General features: G+C 37.3%; 1 protein-coding gene across 6 annotated transcripts in view; it reads left to right on the top strand.

Moving 5' to 3' along the window:
• Nucleotides 1–23654, top strand: part of LOC126482339 (CCR4-NOT transcription complex subunit 1) — a 129116-nt gene that overhangs the window by 70174 nt on the left and 35288 nt on the right. For all 6 annotated transcript variants that reach the window (XM_050106420.1, XM_050106415.1, XM_050106417.1 and 3 more), the window contains exons 27-32: nt 6396–6617; nt 6775–6822; nt 7335–7541; nt 7718–7866; nt 18958–19233; nt 22407–22518. In XM_050106420.1, coding sequence (XP_049962377.1) covers nt 6396–6617; nt 6775–6822; nt 7335–7541; nt 7718–7866; nt 18958–19233; nt 22407–22518 — 1014 coding nt within the window. The remainder of the gene's footprint in view (nt 1–6395; nt 6618–6774; nt 6823–7334; nt 7542–7717; nt 7867–18957; nt 19234–22406; nt 22519–23654) is intronic.

Genomic DNA, 23654 nt, shown 5'->3' with positions numbered 1-23654 from the left:
GATACCCACTTAGGACACTCCACATCACACTGTCACTTTTGCACTGTGCAGTGGTTTGTGATGCATTTCTTGTGGGTTGTCTTCTGCCCAATAGAGACAGTTTTGTATGTTTAAGTGACTGTCTAAGTGAAAGTGTGCTTCATCGCTCATCATCAACACAGCAGCAGCAGCAAGAACATCAAGCATTCTCTCATAAAACTGTCTCTGTTCACCATAATCAGCGTCGTGAAGCTTCTGCATGATCATAATTTTGTAATGATTAAAATGTAGCTCATCCTTCAGGAAGCGCTGCAGCGAGCGAAGAGATAAGTCCAGAGTTGGAGCACGCCAAGTGGAGCAGCGAAGACTTTGAAGAACAGATGTTCTTACCCTATCGACATTTTCCTGTGTTTGCACCTTGCGAGAATGACCGGGCGATGTGTGCTTCATGACTGACCCAGTTGTGCGAAAAGAGCAACCCAACGCAATATTGTGTTACGATTGGTTATTTAACCATTTTGCGGATCATTGAAGTGTGTACAGAAAAGCAGTTGGACTGTGATCAGTCATTACTTTTGAAGAAATGCTAAACAGCAAAAATGCGATGGTGCATGATCCATTGTGACTGAAACTGAACGCTCACCTACAAAATGTGTCCCTCAGCCAACGATTCCACTCCCACCACTGATACTATGCAAGTCAGATCCGTGTGTTCTTTTTGCACCACCCTCTACATACATATGGTTGGGGTACAATATCCTGTTAATAGCATTTACCTGATCTACCTTCCCCTTTTAGACATGCATTTCAAGGTTTTTAAGTTATTTTACTCTTCTGTACATACACACCACTGTAACTTTGTATATCTTCCTACTGTACGTTTCAATGAATGCCCTCCTATTATATGATGCAACACTCGTACCTAGATGTTAGCCAACCATGTTTACACTTCGTAGCTAAAGGTATATCCTCCTCGATACCCCACCCCTCTTTCCCCCCATCAAAAGTGACCGAACAAACCTCCAGCTCCACTCAAAAAAAGGAAAATAACTCGTCTACGTTCTGCGGTGTATTTATTGGCTAAATTTTGTTAATTTGTTGTTTGCAACATACTAATGTAAAACTATTTTACAGTATTGTGCAAATTAATTGGGACAAGACAATTAAACTTTCTGTACAAATTTATTACTATGTGTATAATATAGGTAGTAGCTTATTGAATATTGATAACTAATGAGCTTCGGAACATGTTGTGGCATAGATTCGACCATGTTAGAACAAATGTTTCATAATTTGTCATGAAACCACACTTTCACCGCATTTGCTAACTTGCATTGTTTTGTTGAACAGTCCATTTTACCAAGATATGTTTCCACAGTATTCCACAAATTCTCAATGGGATTTAGGTCTAGTGAATTATCAGGCCATTGAAGTACATTAATGTTGTTTTCTTCCGTGAACATCATGACTGCATTAGAAGTGACACGGGGCCAGATCATGTTAAAATGCCCCCCCCCCCCCCCCCCCCCCCAAACATCTGCAGAGGTCTGTAGGAACAGCACACTCCTGTACTTCAGTATTTCCATGTATTTGATTGAATACATCATACCATCAGCTGTATCTAGTGCCCGTGGACCACTTGCAGCGAAGAAACCTCAAAACATTTTCAGGAGCGTATTTTACAGTCTGTTAAAGATGCTTAGTTCTCACTGCCTCATGGGTGATTCACCTGATAGTCCTTGCTCTGTATCCTTGAACAATACTGTGTGACTCATCACTGGAAATTACACATTTCTAGTCATTGTAGGCCCAAGATTTATACATTTTGGCCCGTGCCAACTGTTTTTCCTTCATGACAGTTAACAACTGCTTCTCTGTTGGCTTTCATGCCTCGCGTCCTCCATCCAGAAGCCTACGCCATACTGTTGAAAGGTCAATTTCAGCTCCAGTAGCCATTAAATCTTTTTGAAAGTCCTTACTTGTCGTGTGAGGATGAAGTCTAGTGTTTCTAAGTAGAGTTCTGTCCGTTCTGTAGGTGGTTCATAGTTTTCGTCATCTGCCTTTTCTCTATGGAGACAATGAGGTAGTATCAATACATGCCCCAGTAAGTCTTGAAATGCGAGATTTTTCCCACACCAACAACAGAGGCAATGTCTCTTATAGTCATTGATGAGTGATCATGAAGAGCAACTATTTTTGCCCATTTCTTAGAAGAAATGTCCATTTTAACACACAGTTTTCTTGTCAAGAGCACAGAAATAACACGCACTGTTGCTGCATATACGAGCACTCAATTGAACTGGAGGTGATCTACAATCGTTGTTCATTGTCAAGGCAACAATAGCCCACAAAGAGTCGAACAATTGGAGAGATAAAATTGCCGACAACTAACCTACTTAAATTCCTTGTACAATATGAGCTTGTACCAATTAATTTGTGCGCTACTGTAGTTATAAAGTGGTGGTTCTTATGACACGTGTTTTGGTCATGTCTATATTACAGAGGCTTTTTCCTTTCAACTTGATAGGTCTACTAAGAAAACAGCCTTCAGATGTAGAATCTGAGTAATTTTGTATGGATCTTTATAACAGGGGAAAAACATGCATGATTCTTTAACTGTGCTTTCACTAGCACCATGTCATTAAGTTTAAAATTAGGGACACTTGCTTTTAAATTATGTTCTTTCAATTGACGTTGTTCGTGTCTATTTAAATTCTGTTCTACCATTTTATCATAATTTAAAAATGGAAACTCCAGGTAAGAATATCAGCAATGTAGGAAAAGACAGTTTGCTACTTAACCATAAAGAATACACATCAAGTTTCAGACAGGCTCAATTAAAAGACACAGACACTTACAATTCGCTAGTTGACATCCCTTCTATTTCAGGCCACAAAAAAATTTGTCAAAAGTTCTCCTATGAACTTTTTGTGGAGAATAGTCCAGTTGACAAGTGAGGTAATTCAGTATGAAACTCTGGAATCATCTGTACCCACGTCATGTTTTTCTTTAAACAATATGTAAAATATAATCTTCCTTTATATTTCATAATTCCTTCAGATAACAATAAATAAACAATAATCGAATGAAATAATCTCAAGTCAAATATCCTAGTCATTACCAAGAGCCTTTAGGTCAAAGTAAGACGCTCATCCAATTACATAACAAATATTTATGTAATTGCATGTAATATAAGGTGCCCTACACACTACGAAGTAGTCTTATCTACAATAAAATATCAGCAAATATTAAATCCCAATCTAGTGATTATGTGAATTAGCATGTGTTAGGTTTAACACCTGTGAGGGATAAATGTAACTCTTATGTCTTGTCACTGAACCAGCAATGTATTAAACATATACATTTTTGGATTTTACTGACATTACACATTGACACAGTTTTATCTTAACACTGTTCTCACTATTCCTCTCTATCAACAACAAACAAATAACTGTGTAGAAAAGGCTATTTCCTCAGGTAATCGAATAAGAGTAAATAAAATTGTAAAAATCTTAACTAGCATCATAAATTAAATGAAAATGCTTTCAATTCAAATATTTCTTTTTGAGAGGCAGACTACATCAGACATGCCCTATGGTGTCCTCAACATAAAATAATTGAACCACTTCCAAACACATCTTAAATATAGGCTCCCGACTTTCGCTGAACAGTACGCCTGTTGTTATCCAGCATCAAGCACCCACATAAAGTAGCATACTTAATTTTGGCAGCTTACACTACTAATAAACCTTACTGCATCCACATATAATAAAATGCATAATATGTTATGTAAAACACTTTCATAAATGTAAAATGAATAATGCACCATTCAGATACACAGCCCTTTTTGAATACTTCATACAAAAACAATAAAGATCACAATATGTTTTTTATATGTCCACTATTCCACTTCCCCTGACAGAGACTGTGCTGGGGTCTTAAATCTTCATCAGCATCGTTTCAGTTTGTGTACCTATCAAACCTAGGTTTTGAAGCATGATGCACCTTAGTGCACTCCCACTGACATGTGAAAATTTGCTTCAGATCTATTTCTGTAGTTTTAATTAATTCATCCTTTTTTTTCACTCCATTCTATTTATTTTCATCGTGGAGTGAGATGAACATACAGATAATTGAATCTATTTGTTGTACTTCGTTATCTACTAAATAAACTACATCCTCCTCCAAACCAGTAACTGTAGAGATTGAGACAGTGGCTTCATCCAAATCTTGGCTTTGTTCTAACTCTTTCAACTGTACAAGTGCTAGAGATTTCATCATGAATTGTTAAATTCCTGCTCAGTTAATTCTTGTTTCCAGTCCTTATTTACATCTCTTAAATTGGTCATTCACTTCATTTGGAAGTAAATCGCACTGATTCAACATTTCTGAGTTTATTTCCTCTGGTAAGGTGGAAAGTTTCGTCTGTAACTGCGATAAACTATTCTGTAGTTCTTGGATTTCCCAATGTGACTAACTGATAGACTGTTCTAGTGTGAATGTTTGTCCTCTTCATTCCATTTTAAAAAATTTGGTTTTAATATTCTATGGTGTCCAGTTTTTTGTTTTTATTTTGTTCTTTAATTCGTTGTAGTATTCTTGAGTGCCATGTTTGTTTGTCAGAGTGCCATGTTTGGTATTTTTATACTAGCAGTCATCTCCTGTAGTTCTTTACTTAGTCATGTACTAAATGTCCTAAACCAAGCTGGGATAACTGCATCCATTTTTCTTGTCACCATGGGCATACAGCGTCCATAACAACATTTTTTGATTGGTCTCAGCTTAATATTGTAACAAGGCTAGCTATAATGCTATAGTACACTCACAAATTGTGGCTGCAAAACTACTTACAGTTTCCGCACAACACAAACAACAGTACAAAAGAAAAGAGCTGTTGGAAAATAATAAACTCTGATTTTATAAAGCTCACTAGAATCTCGCTGTGCATAAATGCTGACAGGAAACTGGATCAGTGTGTAGGTCAGTTGCATCGCAGAAAATGAGTGTGCATTAGATACTGCCACTAATGCAGGTTGACATTCTGCAGCTGTGATCTGCAACTGCTGTTGTAGGCTGTTGTGGGATTAATACAATCGAAGCCCTCTGTGGTTGTAGTTGAAATCTTTAGACTCATGAACTAGTTATTTTCTTCTCCGTCATGATTGTAGTCAAAAAATTTAGAAATAGATACTGACTATCAAAATTTCTTCAGAATGCTTGATATGTCATGCTACCAATTGATTTATGGACTTCAGTGTAATTTTGGCTATTGCACATCATTACTATTGACAATAGATATCAAACCACTCAAATCTGCATACTCAAAATTCACCAGTTCTCTTCAAAATTTCAGATTTCTGGTTACAGTTCTTGTTCTCTGTAAATTTTATTGGCTCCCAGCAATATTTTTTCTATGTTGTTGCCTATGGTTACCACATGTGGTATTTCGCTAGTTCTTTACCGTGATATCGGGCCGTTAAGTAAAGTCTGAATAGAGCCAAGACTTTCTATTATTGACTCTTGCTCACATTATTATTTCAACACACTCGCCAATTTCTTTTGATTGAACTTTGTTTCTCGAAGTGCTGCAGTTACTCCTGGAAGTTAAAGATTATGAAGTCTAACATCCAGTTTTCAAAATAAATATGATGCTTCTGTTAAACTACATTTATTATATTGCACTCTTGTTCACAATTATATTGATATAGACTAAGTCCAAAAACGGTCTGTCATATTTAACAGATTCCAGTATAGTCTGTATGTAACAAGTTTTCCTTTGTCCTTATGGCGTCATAAGAATTGTCTAAGCTGCTCTTCCTCTATGACTTGGACCACATTTGCAAGGCAGGAACCAGTGATGTGGAATAACCTGCCCGACCAACAGGTGCCAAGAACATGGTAATATGACTGTCATTGTCCCAGCTTATGGTTGCGCTGTGTTCATCTGTTTTGTGATATGTACATGGAGATAAAAGATACATCCAAACAGTAGATTATGTAATTAATGATGAAAATAAGCTTTTTATAGTGGCATCATAATTCATTGGTTCTAAAAATGCTTGTGCAACATACCACTTCACCAAAGTGATATGTTACACTACAGAATTTTATAGTATTGAAATCTAGGACAATACTTAGTGAAGAATGATTCACTATGAGATATTATATTCTTGTTTAAAAGTAAAAATTTGAATACTGGAAAGTTTCTTGTCTACTATGCAGTAGGATGCAATATACATCTTGAATTAAAAAAAAGGGGGTTGTGTGTGTGTGTGTGTGTGTGTGTGTGTGTGTGTGTGTGTGTGTGTGAGAGAGAGAGAGAGAGAGAGAGAGATGGATGCTGTGTAATCTGGCTTATAATTTGTTTCTTGTTGCATTTAAATGTATGCTGCAGTAGTACATATTAATTCTTGCAGGAATTCGAACTAAGGAAGCATGCAAGGAACGAAGGCCGTCGCTACTGTGATCCTCTTGTGTTGACATACCAAGCAGAACGTATGCCTGAACAAATTCGCCTCAAAGTTGGTGGAGTCACTCCCCCACAAATGGCTGTGTATGAGGAATTTGCTCGTAATATTCCTGGTTTCCTGCCAATTACAGAAAGGGACACTGCTCTGTTTATCCCTAAGCCTGTCACTGTAAGTGTGTTTGCTTGATTTTGTGAATTTAATTCTTTAATACTTTTGTAGAAAATTGCATGTATCAAAAGAAAACTGAAAAAATTGCAATAAAATTATTTAACCTTTTGTGTTATTAGTTTTGCTTTGACACTACAATTGTGTAATTTTTTAACAGCAAGAAGCTGCAAACCTCACCTTCCAAAGCGCAGGTCCATCACATTTGGTAAGCATGCTTCACTTTTCACTGATGTTTTCGACACGTGTTATAAACTATTCACAAAAGAGTTAATGGAATGAAGTATGGATTTTACCATATATTTGGCAGATTACTGGATGAAGCAAAATCAGTCCCTCAGTTGCACAGCTGTGTGGCAGCAGACTCACTTATCCGGCAGTCTTTTTCCACACATTGTAAACATTTGTATTTTTATCAACAAATGCATCATTTTAATAATTATCCATTCATCTTTCCAGTTAATCCATACACATACTTCGTCAAAACATTACTTATGATACATTTAGCAATACTCTTGATGTTAAAAGCAGATACATTAGTGAGTAACATAGACAGTTGAAAATTTTCGATTAGCTCACAGCAAATTGTAGAGATCCTTCACAGTTTATCATTATCAAAGAAAATATAATGTATTTTTCTGGTGTTTCAGTTGCCATGCAATATATAGTACACACAATCAATGTCATTCGTGTATTAGTAATTTTTCCGAAAACTTGCAGCAAGTGTATGGTGCAGCAGAAGATATTGTGATAATTTATGATAAACTGGGGAATGAAGTGGATCACTGCCTTCAGACAATAATAGGCTCACAGCCAGTGATGTCATCCAGCAATTGTCAAGTTGGTGGCCTACATAGTCTACTTGAAAGCATCCTTGTTGCCAAAAGACAAAGAGATGTTACCTCTGCTGTACAGCTTCTTCAAAAGGTGTGTTGGGCAAACATCAAGCTTCCTTCAGTCCTGAAAAAGTGCACCTAAATTCTTGTTTGCAGTTTTATGTAGCACGTAATTGTCCATGAAAAACAGTAATACTTTAGAATTCATTTATAAACTCAAAACACTTCATCAGTAACATTACATTTACAATTACCATCTTCCCTTAGGCTGTAGAAGGTTTGCTGGATGGGATGACACAAGTGCCACTAGATCCAGAGACAGTATTGAGGTACAGAGACATTCATTTACGTGTGCTAAAAGCTTTGCAAGATCAACGAGCCTATGGCATTCAATGGACAAACAAGCAGGTGACTCGGTATGCAAATCTTTCTCTTTTGTGAAACGCTTGCTCTAAATAATAAAATGAAAAGTCGATAGTGACTATATTTCAGTAGTGTGATTTTATGTTAGTCTTCTAGAATTTTATGCAACTCAGTCTGCAACTTAATATAGCTTTTGTATTAAGGCATAAAAATGAAGTGGGTATTGAAATTATGTAAAATGTAAGTCATAGAAACAATTAGAAATGAATGGAATATTGAAAATACTGAATGGCAACAGACTGCACATATTGTGAGAAGGAAAAAGTGAAATATGAAGGAAACTTAATTTAGATGGATGCTACTGAAAGATAAGATGGAAGACAAAGGAAATAATAAATAGAACTGAGACAAAATTCCAAGCTTTTAACAGCATATTACTTTGATAGTCTTGAAAGGAGCTGTGGGTGAGGGAAAGCCATATACTGTGCAGTTGAACATCTTCCTTGAACTTTCCAAGGGACTTAAGAAAAGTATAATTATGGAGAAAATGTAAATTGTTGGGAATTACTTTTTTAAAGCATATACTTCATAAAAATCAAAATGATATGCTATTTATTCCACTGACCTGTAATTTGGAGCTCCAGTCTTACTATTTTTGTGGTAACATTGATGGTTTCTAACTTTTTACAAAATAATTTAGAGCTGTAGTTTGAGTTTGTTTTTTTAGATCTTCAGGCATATTTTTTTCTATAGGTTTTTTTGTGCATAAATACATTCAAGTTTTGATGTCTACTTCTGCAGCACAGTTATATTTCTGTATTGTATTTATTGATGCAGTGGGTAAAACTGTTTGATATGCCAGGGTAAAGTGAAATATAATTCTGTAGAAAATTATATAGAGCAAAATGTGCAGTTTAATTTTAGCATTGAGTTTTTAGCATTTCCATCGGGTCTAACCTGACAAACACCTTAGAAAGCATTTTGAAAGCAAAGCAAAGAGGACGTGGTTGTAGTGATTGTAAATATTGTTGTTGAGATCCCAACCTAACCCCTGCCTCAGAAGTTACAAAATATTTAAAACTGAAAAGTAGTAGTTACATCACTTCATAACATCTACCTGAAAATCATAGTTACTGCTTTTTTTTATGAAAAACTGTTCCATTAAATCCTTTGTAACTGGCATTTTATGCAAGAGGCACCACATATGTGTCAGTTCACAATGATTAGGTTGAGGCATAAGTTCATAGTGTTTTTGTTTTGCAAGTTTGTCTTCCATTGTTGTGGGTTTATTTAGAAATTATCATTTTTTATTTGTAGTTCACTGTTGCCATTTGAGTGTACATATTGCAATATCTGAGTTTACATATGGTAATTTTGTCATTTAAAGGTAGTGTGTGGAGCCTGGGCACTGGAAAATGGAGTGCCGAATGGAGAAATCGGAATGTTTCTGATATCCTTCTGTTTTGAGTTCGATAGAGGGGTGACAGCAGTGGAGGCAGCCAGAAACGTTTGCGTCGTGTATGGGGATAATGCCATTGGGCGTAGCACAGCAAGAAAATGGTTCTCTCATTTTAAGGAAGATCATTTTGACATTAGTGACTGTACACATTCAGGAAGACTTTCTGGCTTTGATGAATATTGTTGAAAAGCATTGATTGACAATGAGCCACATCAGTGTACTCTAGAACTGGCAAATGTAATGAACTGTGACCATCCCACCATCGTGTGACATTTGTATACAATGAGGAAGGTTCAGAAATCAGATGTATGGGTACCACGTATTCTAAGCCAAAATCATGAAAATCCATAGGTGGCCATAAGTGCATGTCTGCATGCTCATTGTCAATTGGCTCATGAACAACTGACCATTCCTATCCTGTATCATTACTGGTGACGAGCAATGGTGTCTTGATGCTAACTTATGTAAAAGAAAGGAATGACAGAGGCCAAACAAAGCAGCAGCTCCCCATACGAAGACCTGCGCACATCCCCAAAAGTAATGTGCATTAGGTGAACCCAATGGTGTGTGTATTAAGAATTGCTTTTTTCCGAGGTGTATAACCATCACTGCTGCCATCTATCATCAACAGCTGAGGCATCTTGCAGATGCAATCCAATAACAATGGCCAGCAAGACTGCATGAAGGGATGCTATTCCATGATAATGCCCAACCACATTTTGCCTGACTGCCAACAAACATTATACAGATGTTGCTTTAGGAAGTCATTCCGCACCCACCTTACTCACCTGCACCCTCAGATTTTTACCTTTTCCACACACACTGTCAAACACCCTTCAAGAAACTTCCTTTCCAGATGAAAATGCACTCCAAACATGACTAGAGTTCTTTACCTTGAAACCACATGATTTCTACAGTTGCAGAATCAAAAAATTGCCCCAGCATTGGCAGGCTGTTGTAAACAGTGAAGGAAAATATATTATTGATGACTAAAGTCTCTTATGTCTATCTTTTGTTTATTTAACTTATGGAGAAACACTACACTCTTTTTGCACCAACCAATAGTTTGTAAGCTATTCATAAGAGTTGCTACCCGTAGCTCTTGTTTACTGGTCCCAACTTTCCTTCCCTTGAACTAAACTAAAATTTACTTTAACACAACATTACACCCATTATAGTTACTAGCAGGTGGGTAGTGTGAGGAGAGTAAGCACTAATGGTACAAATTGTTTTGACTTGTAACAACTAATACAGATTCATTGTAGGGAGCCCAAAGCTAAAAGTTCCACATAATGGTTGTAAACACTACTTACCAACGCCATGCCTACACATTTTTATATCAATTTCACAATATAGAGGTCTGTACAAGGGAGATGAACTTGTAGACAGTATTCTGGAAATGGAAGTGGACGTTGGTGGAGAGGAGATAGGAGACATGATACTGAGAAAAGAATTTGACCACTGGGCACTGAAAGGCGTAAGTCAAAACAAGGCCCCGGGAGTAGACAAGATTCTGTCAGATATACTGATAGCCTTGGGAGAGCCAGCCATGACAAAACTCTTTAAGTCTGGTGTGGAAGATATAAGAGACAGGCAAAATACTAACTTCACTAATCCTCACTATATCTAACTTTAACCTAGCCATACCCTTTTTCAAAAATTTTCTGACCTGCCTTCCAACTAAGGGATGTGATATTGCACACTCCGATCCGTTGAACGCCAGTTTCGTTTCTCCTGATAACGACGTCCTCCTGAGTAGTCCCCGCCCGGAGATTCGAAAAGAGGACCATTTTACCTCCAGAATATTTTACCCAGGAGGACGCCATCATCATTTAACCATACAGTAAAGCTGCATACACTTGGGAAAAATTACAGCTGTAGTTTCCCCTAGCTTTCAGCCATTCACAGTTCCAGCACTGCAAGGGAGTTTTGGTTAATGTTACAAGGCCAGATCAGTCGATCATCCAGACTACTGCCACTGCAACTACTGAAAAGGCCTCTGCCCCTCTTCAGGAACCACACGCTTGTCTGGCTTGTCAGCAGACACTCATCTGATGTGGTTGCACCTACGGTACAGCTATATATATCGCTTCCTCCCCACCACCGGCAAGGTCCATGGTTCATGAGAAGGTACGGAATAGAATTGGGAGAAAAGTTTGTGACACAACCTAATTAGATGAAGGGATCAGTCATTAAGGTGCATTGTGAGGCATCAAATGATCACCAATTTCATATTGAAAGAGAGTGGAGGGAGGGGGGGGGGGGGGGGTGAAAATCATAGAGACGAGACCAAGAGATGAATACAGTAAACAGATTCAGACGGATGTAGGTTGCAGTAGTTTGTCGGAGAAGAAGGGCCTGCACAAGACAGAGCAGCACAGAGAGCTGCAAAGAACCAGTCTTCGGACAGAAGATGAAGATGATGATGATGATGATGATGATGATGATGACGATGTTCCCCGTGAACATTTCCATTAAATGTAAATGGTGGGAAATTTATAATTCTTCTATCACAGATGTGGGTGTGAATTGACATTGTGAACGTATGATATTTGAAAGGACCAATAAGAATGTTGTAACTGTCGGAAAAATATTAATTCCAGAAATGTTGAAATGAAATGGGAGCTAGATAGTATCTAATGACACCAAGATCTTTGACATCAGATGTGATAGATATCTCGTCCTTGATTGTTTTGGCGTTTGTGGGTCTACTGAAAAGGATTGTAATATCTAGATAAATGATAATAAAAGGTAAATTGATACATAAAAAATCGACACACAGAGTGGTGGCAGGATAACATACATTCAAAAACGTTTAACTTTTACAAGCTTTTGGAGCCACTGTCTTCTTCTGGCAGAAGAGTTAAAGGGGAAGGAAGAGGGGCTGGAGAGGTTTAGGGAAAGGGATACACTTCAAAAAAGTCATCCAGAACCATTCTTTAGGGGACACTTACCAGGCAGGATGAGAAGGAAAGATCCCTGCAAGATTTTATGAAAGAGTGGAAGAAAATGAATATAGGAATTAAAAATTGGGGAATTTAGTTAATGTTTTTTTTTTTTTTTTTAATGTTTACTTGACGGGAAGACTTTCAAAAATTCACAGTGGGAACTGCCTACTGTTGGTGTACTGTTGCAAGACACAGTATTTGTCTTAAATCAATAGGTTTGGGAGTTAGTATATGGCTCAAATCATTGTTTAGTTTGTCTTCTTAGTGCACCAGATGAAAGTATGTTAGTAAGATATGGGGAAATACAAAGTGTGTGCATTGAATGCACTTAAGTCTTGTAAAAATTTAACTTAGGGGAAAAGTGCTAACTAAACTACAAACATAATTTAATATATTAAAAATAAATATCACCACCACTTGTAAAGGAAGTCTCCAGAGAGGGAAATATTTGCCTCTTCAGAATCACCAATTAAGTATGAGACAAGGAAGCACATGGTGTTAGATGGTTTGCCGTTATTAAGCGCTTGAAAAACTTTTCAGATTGTGGTGCTTAATGGGGAGAGGGGGGTGGGGCAGACAAATATTCTGGTGTCAGAAACACTGTGACATCTAACTGCTTAATATAGAATGAAATCTCCTGCTGGTAGGAGTGTTGCGTGATCGTGATGTGCTGAGGCTTGGTGGTGGAAACTATCTTAATGCAGCAAATTGCTAATTACAGCATTTGAAAAAGCTGTGTGATCTCAAGTCTGTATTGAATGCAAATGAGGGTATTTCTCATTAGTAATTTGTTATACAAGTTAATTAAATTTCCTGCTACACATATACTGTTCTGTGTAGAGCACCTGCTCCACAACAGAAAGCCATCATATTAAGAACACAATTCACTCATGCGTAACAAATCGGTTATATTTATATTTATGGGTCATTTATCCTAATTTGTTGTAGGTTCAAAGAAAAATGAGGAATCAAATTCTTTAAAACACTTGATTTATTTTCTCTGAATTAACTTCATGGTAGAATGGATGTTTTCTCAAAATGAATCTGGGCAATTATTCATTTGATGCCCAAACAAAAGGCAAATTGTCTCTGCAAAAATCTACAATTTCCTCAGTGGAATGCATGTGTATGTATTTAGAAGTACTATAAATGATCCTTTGAGGAAGCTTATTTGGGACAGATCATCCTGTTAACAGGTTGTGGACACTTTCCAAAATATGTGCAAGTTGCAAACACAAGTTAAAAACGGGATCCAAGAACCAAATAAGTGAAGACAGTGAAAAGCAACACAAGTGGCAGAATTTCCCTTACAAATCATGAGCTGCCTCGAGCAAAAGCTGTGCTAGCACTAAAACTGCAACACTTACGTGTAGATTTTCAGCGAAAACTGCAACACTTACGTGTAGATTTTCAGCGAAAACTGCAACACTTACGTGTAGATTTTCAGCGAAAACTGCAACACTTACGTGTAGATTTTCAGCGAAAACTGCAACACTTACGTGTAGATTTTCAGCGAAAACTGCAACACTTACGTGTAGATTTTCAGCGAAAACTGCAACACTTACGTGTAGATTTTCAGCGAAAACTGCATCAGTCTGTGACTAGGTGCCTCTCTCTTTTAATGTGAGCTCTTGGCCGCGTGTTAGCATGCGGACTCCATGACTGATTTCAGGTTCGTCTCCACTCCCAAAAAACTATGGCTTGTAGGGGAGGATTTACAACTTTTGCCACAGTGATGACTAAGAATTCTTCTCAACACACTGAAATGCATGGGAAGCCTGCCAAAAGTTCTCCCCTGTTGCTTAAGTATGCCTATTAACTGCGCAAAGGTTGTTACACTGTATACTCTGTGTCACCACTCATTGATTCAGACATTTACGATACAGTGCCTATGCACAAGGCCTTTCTGATTGGGTGACATCTGAAATTTTCCCACACTAAGCATGGCACAGTGTCAGTGTTGTGTATTTGCAACCAACGATAGTAAATGCAGAGTCGTCACACCAGAAATGCTCGGAACCTATGGTCGCCCTCCTACCTTCCCAGATGGTGCCGCTACACGGACAACGGAAACAGGTCAGCATGTGGCCTCAACATTAATGCGAACCAGCAGTCCACCAGGGAAGAGCTGGAACTGTCCTGTATTTATGGTACTGCTACCATGCAGGTTCATCACTGTACCCTCTGAGGCTTGCCTCAGTGAAGGGAAATTCCCACCTCTGGAGACATGAGCCATGCGTTAAACAAAGCAGACAGCAATGGTAATAGTGCGCTTACGATAATGAAACAATAATACGTTGATTTCGTCTTGAATCTACAAGTTATGTCAATTTGTGGTCATGAATTTCTGTGGAAAAAATGTATATTAGACTCCTTATTAGAAGTGTCAAGAAATAAAGTATTTTTGTTTTATCTTAATTTTTGTAAATGGTATGACCCTTTGAAAAATGTATATTTTGCAAATAAGTCTTAAAACGGTAGAGAACAAAAATAATGACGAATAAATCAAAAGTACTGGAGACCTGGCAGATGTTTTGCGTGAAAGCTCCCTCTTAGTGTGTTGAAATTTAGTGGACACCTGCACACTAATGAGCTTCCTTTAACTTACAAATTTAAGACGAAAATACTAAATATAAATTAATTTTTCCGCTTAGAATATTTTTTTTTTTTTCCCCTAGTTTAGTACGTCACAGAATGCTGTCTTTTCTATCATATTACTAGATACAGCTGATGTAATTGTAAACAGTATCTTCTCCGCTCCAGCTATCTGTATTACGTAAACATTTATCACTACGAATGTAAAAAATTGCATTTTTTGCAAGTTTTTTTTATGAATTATTTACTCGAAAACCCCCATCCGAAATCTTTTGAGAATTATACAAAATATTTTTTGGTTAATAGGTTAGTAGTCAGTGCAAATACAGTGGGCAGTATTTTTTTGTGCAAAGTGTTACAAAAATTTTTCAACATTCTGTGTATTTTGCGTCACTGAATTTCTAGTGTAAAATGTGTCTGTTGGTAACAATGATCCCAGCTCTCTTCTGTTTATAAAAATGAGTGAGAAGTTGCACATCTAGTTTAGTGTTTGATTTGAACTTTTTGTTAGATACAATATCAATGAGGAAATACAATAGTGAAAGAGTGAGGTTATGTGGACTACGAAAAAAGGTACAAGAAGGTGGTGGATAAGAAAAGTGAAAAACACTTCAGTTGTTGGAAATCTGTCGTAGGTATTGCAGAAGTATCTTGATCCTCAAGTAACGGTATTAGCATCACATCCATTGTGCAGGAATTGCTACACTTACTACAAGAAAAATTTAGTGACAACCCACCTGAACGACCACCTTCACCCGAATGTGAAACTGAAGAAGACATTGCAGATTTTATATTCCTGGGTGTGAAGTTGTTGATGCATTGAGTGTTAGCATTTTTGCTGTAGCCCCTACTATATCCCCCCTCCCTTAAACATCCACGAAAGGTAAGAAGCACAAGAAGAAAACAGTATCTAAAAATAAAAGTGGAAGAAATTGAAACAAGTTTTACACAAGCAACATCTTCAAAACTTTGTGAAGTGTATAATGTGCATGCACTTGTTGCAGAAACTGAAGATAATGATATGTGAATGAAATGTGATGTGTGGTTTCAAAACCTAAATACTACTATCTTAGCAACCACTTACACTTGAGAGGGTACAGTTACTGACACTGATACCAGGTAGCTACTCTAAGCAGCAGATACAGAAATACAGACCCATTTCCTCACATTTGATTTCTGAAGCTTGTAAAATAATGAATGAGCATGGTATTTGGGCATGCCCAGATTCTTACTGTGGGCATCTGTTGCAAGATGATATGCCTATTGTTGCTGTGGATTATTACCTAAGTGATGATAGATTGCAGTGGCCAAAGTCTTAACCAGGCTGATGTTTACCTCTGTTATTGAAAGTGGCAAAAAAGTTAAAAAAGGTAAAAGATAAATGACAAGATCAATAAGAGAAGTATATCTCCTAATGAAAAAGGAGAACCCAAATTTAAAAATTGACCTCACGAACTTCTACTCCTTATGATCAAAATGTGTTAAATGCCAGCCAGTGAAAGAATTATGCACATGTATTTACTGCACTACTTTGAATCTTGTCTGTTTCGCTGTAACCAGTGACACAGGAAAGAAGTGCACAGAGATGGACCTGATGCTTTTGTGCATATGTCAAGAGCTGCAAGATAAATTTTGATTACAAGAGTGTGCAATGTGTCCTGCTGCTGAAGTGATAACTGTTGAAGCATTACACCTTCAGGATACTGACCATGAAGTAACCTATGCATTGTGGGAGGGAGGAGAGTTGGTAAAGAAGACAGTAGATCAAGAGAAGTTTGTTACAGAAGTTAGGCATTGAGTCATGAAAGGAATAGCTCATAATCATATCTGGAGGATTCAGAGACAGGCCATAGCTGAAGTAAAATCAGCCACACCCCAGAATACTGACACATTAGTTCTTCATTTTGACTTTGCAGAGAACTGGTTTGTTGCTTTGCAGAACGAAATTCAAAGTTACCACTTTCATGCATCACAGGTATCAATCCTCACATGTTTTCCTCACTTTCTTGAAAGTCAGTTTTGCTATTGTCAGTGATGATCTCATTCATTACAGTGCACATGAATGCTATGCTGTCAGCAGATAATTGATGACAGCATCTAGAGCCCATGCATTTCCTAATGTGACTGATGATGCAGCATCTCATTTAAAAAACTACTTTCAGCTTGGTCAACACTGTAGTACAGGAATTAAAACAAAAAAATGGATATTTTCAGTAACAGATCATGGAGAAAGTGTGTGTGGTGGGGTAGGAGGTATCTGTAAACATCTTGTTTGAAGATTTAATCTCCAGCATGAAGCTATTGATTCTATAAGAGATGATACTGGATTTGTACAGTCCATATCAACAGTAGTAACACATGAAACTCTGTAATTGTATATGAAAGTATGTTAATGTAATTCCATTTAAAAAAGAGAGAAGAGTGGTCTGCTATATGAAGCCCATGGTATGAATTCAATCAAGTCAGTACTGGGTTGCATCCTGGAGTAACACAACATTGCAAGAACAGTTCTCCACAAAATGCAGCCTGTTACTGTGTGTGAAATGTATAGACCACAGTATACATTAGAAGACTTTGTAGTGAGCCACTTCATTTCTTGTGTGTATGACAATTAATAGTGGGTAGGACAGATAATTAGTCCCTCTCATGAGCTGCAAGATATAACTATCTCCTGTATAACACCTCGTGGTCCTGCTAATGCTTTCGAATGGTAATCATCAGAAGATCAGTGTGCAGTTTCCATTTCTCAAGTACTGTCATCCTAGTCCGTGTGCAAATTCAGGAAGCAGATGGAGGAAAAACAAGTGAACTCTTTTCAACAGTGCAGTGTTGGTTGTAACATTGTAGGCAATTTTAACTCATGGAAAGTCATGAAGAAGTAAAATCATCACAGTAGAAAATAATAATTCGTGAATAATATTACAAAAATAAAAATGGGTATAAATATTCTATATCTCATTTTTGTTACAAAATGCTTTCAAACAAGATTAGTAATTGTTTTCCCACTCAACTATAATGTTATGAAGTAATTGTTTTGATTCATAACTACCAGTTTTGTATGACATTTACTTAAAATCAGCAGCCAGTTTAAATATTTAAGGGGTTCCAAGGTTTTGTGACCTTGAGAGTAGAGCTAAGCGTACCTAAAAATTTCTCACATTTTGTACAGACAGGTATTGCCCACTCTGATTGTACATTCCCTGAGTACAATGCCCGTCTAACGTACAATGATATTTTTAGATCATTTAGGATAGGGGTTTCTAAATAACCAAAAACTTTCAGATTCTTTCACCTTTATGTACAATTATTGAAGAATTTCATCCTTTAATGCCGTAGCTGATAGTTAGCAGTCCTTCCACTTTTTTTTCCCCAAGACAGTTAACATCCTGTGACTATTCATACTTTAAAAATATAATTTTGAAATTTGCAAAAAGTTACAAATTTTCATAGTTTATTTTTCCAAAAAAAAGTGAATAGTAGGTCAGAAGAGTGTGTGTCTTAATCATGCCTCATAGTATTGGGAACAAAGTGTTTATTGAAAATAAATTCAGGTTTTTCACTTTTGGTTTCTTTATTACAATTTTTCCTTTTGTTGTGACATTTCCACAAATACTCTCATTTAGAGTAGTCTGTAACGTTTTAACAAATCCTCAGAAAATCAAGATATTGTAGCTCTGGAGAGGCATCATGTGGGACATCAAAGTGTTTTTTTTTTTTTTTTTTTTTTTTTTTTTTTTTTTTTTTTTTTTTCCTCCCCAACCTTTGAAATAATTACTAGATGGAGATTATTATGATAAGATATGGCACTTATTATGCAATATATGGCCATTGCTTCTGAAATCGCCATCGTATTGTAGTGATGGCTAGTTCAGATGCCAGTCCCAATTTTTTCAGCAACGTGAAACTGTTCGTAATAAAAGATCCTAGGTGTGGCCAAGACTAGTTTTAATTAAATGATGGAAATGTAATTAATTCAATTATTGTCTTGCATAACTGTTAGAAATTTTGTTATACGGTGTTGGCATCACTTAGCTTTGGTATAGAATTACTTTCAGCTTTAGACATTTGTGTTAGTACTAATAATTGTAGAAAACAGTTTCGTAACATTTGACTATCTGACATAATATTTTTATTTTTTACAGATTCCTAACAGAGTGTCGTGAAGAGTACAGGTACAACTTGGAAGCTGTAGATTGTCTTATTCGGTCGCATCTTGTGAACCTGCAACAGTATGATTTACATTTGGCACATTCAATGGAAGGAGGACTGAATTACATGGCAGTAGCATTTGCGATGCAGCTAGTTCAACTGTATTTAATAGATGAAAGACTGAATGGTATAGTGTCTGAAGGCGATTTTTGCAATACTGTTGAAATGCTTGCGAGGATTGCAACACACTCTAGACAGCCACCTGAAGGGTAAGAAGTGTGCTATTAGTTTGTTTTAACATAGAGCAGTGTAATTGCAAACACATTCTTGATCAGAAGTAACGAGTATCATTTTGTCTGTATAAGTCTGTTACGTATCTCTTTGTACTGACAAGCTTAAGGTTTACAATTTAATTTCACGTTGTGTGTTACACTGAGTTGTTACAAATGTGGCTCTATTTGTGACACAAGAGACTGCCCTTTGTCATTATTTTAGCTGCAACTGTCTTTAAGTCCTTGTCACAAGATCATGATTTATCCACTCACAAACAATTGGATTATGTATTTTTCCTGTGTAGTACACCATTTCATAGCAATGATAGAGGTCAAGTGTTGTGGCCAGGACCCCATGAGACATTGAAAATTTTGTTGAGCTATCTTACTCCATGACTGCTCAAATGCTGCCCATACCACAAAAGAGAAATTGCTCAGAGCTCGGTCCAGTGCTTGCACATCTTGTTTGAATGTCTCAGAAGTGATCAGTGGGATTGAATTTAAGATACCTGAGAGGCCAAATGAGCACTCTGATGCCTATGAAATATTCCTCATACTGTTACAGTGTTATTTGTTAGTTAATAGTATGCTGCAATGTATTACAGAAGTTGCTACTCACATGCAGTGCTATAGGTGAACAAATGGAAGCACATAGTTGAAGAGAAGGTTCAGTTATTTTATGCTAGTGAAAGATGATAGCAGACAAATCAGAGATGCCATTTCATACTCTGTACTCTAACCCTCTTGCAAGACCACTGACACACCTACTGGAATGGTCCCCTGGTTACAAGTGGGATTCATTGTCTCTGAAAGAGAACTTGAGCTAGAAGATTTGGCAAACCTTATCATGTGAGACCTCCACGAATGGGTCTGATTGTCAGCTTAAATGTAGGGTGGACACAGATGTCCCCGTGCGCACGCATGCACGCACGCGCACACACACGCCCGCAGACACACACACACACACACACACACACACACACACACACACAAAATTGTTTAAGAATGATGGACAGAATCAGTGTGCTAATACAGCATAAAGATCATTTACAAACTGACCAAGAAACTCCAAGAATATCTCAGATTGACAGAGGACAAAAAGAACTCCTTTGCAATTTTGGAAATGTACTGCAGACCCTGTACATGTGGGAGAAGTCTACGTGGGAATGACGTAACAGTCAATCAACACCAGGATCACTGAACATAAACTGTATAGCAGGCTGGAGATAGGTGGGAAAAATGACTATGGTGGAGCACACATTGTGCAAGATTGACCACATAATAAAATTTTCAGACATGGAAGGTATTGCTGTGAAGAACTACCACACCTACTTCTTCAGGAAACCTTAGAGTTCCACAAACGTGACAATAGCTTCAACAAGAGAGAGGAAAGCCTCAGGCTAAAGGATGCTGGACTCTTGTGTTGCAGTGAATGAGTGTTACAGGTAGCAAGAGGAGAAATAAGAAATGGCCAGGAAAAGACCTTGGATGTTGGTACGACAGTTTAACATAATCTTAGGCCACAAGCTCGACGGAAGTCTACCACCAGCAGTAAAGGGTGAAGTTTTGACACTTGGGCTGGCAAAACGTTGGCTGAAGAACCCAAAACAGAAGGCCGGCCGAAGTGGCCGTGCGGTTAAAGGCGCTGCAGTCTGGAACCGCAAGACAGCTACGGTCGCAGGTTCGAATCCTGCCTCGGGCATGGATGTTTGTGATGTCCTTAGGTTGGTTGGGTTTAACTAGTTCTAAGTTCTAGGGGACTAATGACCTCAGCAGTTTAGTCCCATAGTGCTCAGAGCCATTTGAACCAAAACAGAAGCCAGCAAGTAATATGTCAACAAGTGGTTCTGAAAGCCACAACACTTTAAAGACAGTCACTCTGCTTACGAGTAGTACTTTGACAACTTCTTGCTGCACTATCCCTTCATTTTGGAAAAAAAAAAATAATCTGATTTTAAGGTTTTCCTCTTCCTCATACCCACAGGTGCACTATTTCAGAAAACAGGTAGTGAAAGGGGTAAAGCCAACAACTTGCTGTATAGTTCAGACGTTGAGCTGCGTAAATGAGACAGAGGGCATAAATAGCGCTCTCTCTCTCTGTCTCACACACACACACACACACACACACACACACACACACACACACACACATTGCCCCAGCTGATTAAATTGTGCCTGCACATGGAATTAGGCAAGTTACTACTTTACTCCTTCCATTATTTATAGCCTACCAAAGACATTGTTACCCAATGTGAGAAAGCTTCTCATATGGAGTGGAATCCACAGAGACTGTACAATGAATTTTTAATCACTATAGACAACCTTTGCAGTTTCTTATATACCAGTATTTATATTTGTGAATTATTGTGATATGAAGCGCTCAACGTGTAAAGTTGGTAAAATAGTTCAGCATAGGTGTGAAAAGCCAATTTAGTGCCCCAGAGTACAGTATTAATGACTATGATTACAGTTTAAAACACGAGGTATTTGAGAAAAATTAGGGCATGCTATTAAAGAATGTTAGCCTTGCATTGAAGTACACAGCAGAAGAAAACTTGGCCGAAACTAGTGTTGCAAGTAGCAGTGGGTTGTAAAAATATGTTGTCTAGTCATTGAGAACTTGTTGTTTATGCAGTAGTTCCATGGTATGTGTCACAAATACCCTATAGCATAATGCCCAAAGACAATGGGCAGAGATGTTTTGTGAATGGAAGCCCTGTGGAAAGGCTCTTACTTTGTTCTAATGATTTAAAGTTGAGCATGGGAAGCTACAATCAACAAACTAACATCTGGAGTGTTCACACAAAGCTAGAAAAATTACTTTTCGTTGCATAGCATTAGGTCATTCATTCTGATAAACCTTAAACTCCTTGACATTGTGCTTCCTATTACACTTAATGTTTACATTTTCTTTCATTCACCAAGGCATGAGATAGAACTTGAAGATCGTACCCCACCTTTTTCATCTTAGAAAAGGTTTTGTGCATAATTAATTCTGTCTGTCTGTCTGTCGTGTGTGTGTGTGTGTGTGTGTGTGTGTGTGTGTGTGTGTGTGTGTGTGAAAAATGACATTAACAGGTATATTTGATGAAAGAAATATTTTCAGTAGTTGTCAAGTGCTTATTTATATTGACAGTTTATTTTGACTAAATTCAAATGATTATTTCTAGACTTACTACCCTAATTGATTTGCTACGGGCAAATCATGACCCAGCCATGCTGGTAGACAGAGCTCAAGGAGGACCTACTGCATACATACATTCAGGAATTCTTCAAGTGAGAGTAAGTTGCTTAAATAGACATTTTACTTAATGATAATCAAATAGAATGGTTCAGTTATTTGGGGATACTATTACTCTTCTCATATTTTTCATTTGAAATTACACCTGAATGTCTTTGTTTATCTGTAGTTTAGGCATTGTCTCTGTATCATCTAAATAAGTGTATAATGTAGCAACTGCTTAACCATGTTTTCCGACGTTTCTTTGTAATGTGCCTCATTGGACGCATCTACTATGGATAAGAAAAGTTTCCAATTTTTGGCAAAATACGTTACTGCTGTTGTGCATTACACTCACTTGTGTGATATAAACAAGTTTTGTGTAATAGAAATAAGTTTTTTAACTCTTTATTGTGAGAACAAATAGCAGTAAGTGTAATTGTGTTGCAACAATTCATGACTTTGAAATGAATATGAGAGAAAACTGTGTGCATTATAGAAGACGAGAACAGAAGTTTGCTAAACAGAATATTTCCAATTATTTCTTTTACACTTAGCTGTGTAGCTGGATGTTGCTAGATTATATTAGGAAGTATTTCATCCTCCCAAAGACCAGAATTCTTTGCTGTATTGAACATTTTTATTATGCCAGTAACACGTAAATGCTGGGCAATTACCAGAAATTTAGTATTTTGATCAGTGCAATTAGAAAGAGATGATTTGTTCCTACTTACATTTTGTTTCATGGTAGATCTCTCAAAAATATCAGTGGAAACATGCAAGTTCAGTGTTCTCACATGGCTCTTCCAGCTCAGTTTTGAAGAGTACCTGCAGACTGTAATTATTTTTACTTTGATGTGTCACAATCTGGAAGTCCATGTAGTTGATTATAAAATCTTGATTCATTATTATACTATTCATGAAATAACAAGGGCTATCAGTAAAGTGACCTCCATTTAGGCCATAACTAAGATACTAGAATATTCAAAGCAAATCTATTAGAAAGGTCTTAAACTACACTTTATATTACTTCTCTACATAATCACCATTCAGATTTAAGGATTTATAATCTCTCTTAATGAGAGTTAACAAATTCCCCCTGCGTACAGTTCTGCCACCTGGTATTGCAGCCCACCTGTGACAGCTTCTTAAGTTTTTTGATTTAGTACATGGGAGCAAAGCTACTTTTGCACAGGCA

This window comes from Schistocerca serialis, chromosome 5, assembly GCF_023864345.2.
Source record: "Schistocerca serialis cubense isolate TAMUIC-IGC-003099 chromosome 5, iqSchSeri2.2, whole genome shotgun sequence".
NCBI lineage: Eukaryota > Metazoa > Arthropoda > Insecta > Orthoptera > Acrididae > Schistocerca > Schistocerca serialis.
This window is presented reverse-complemented; position numbering and strand designations above follow the sequence as displayed.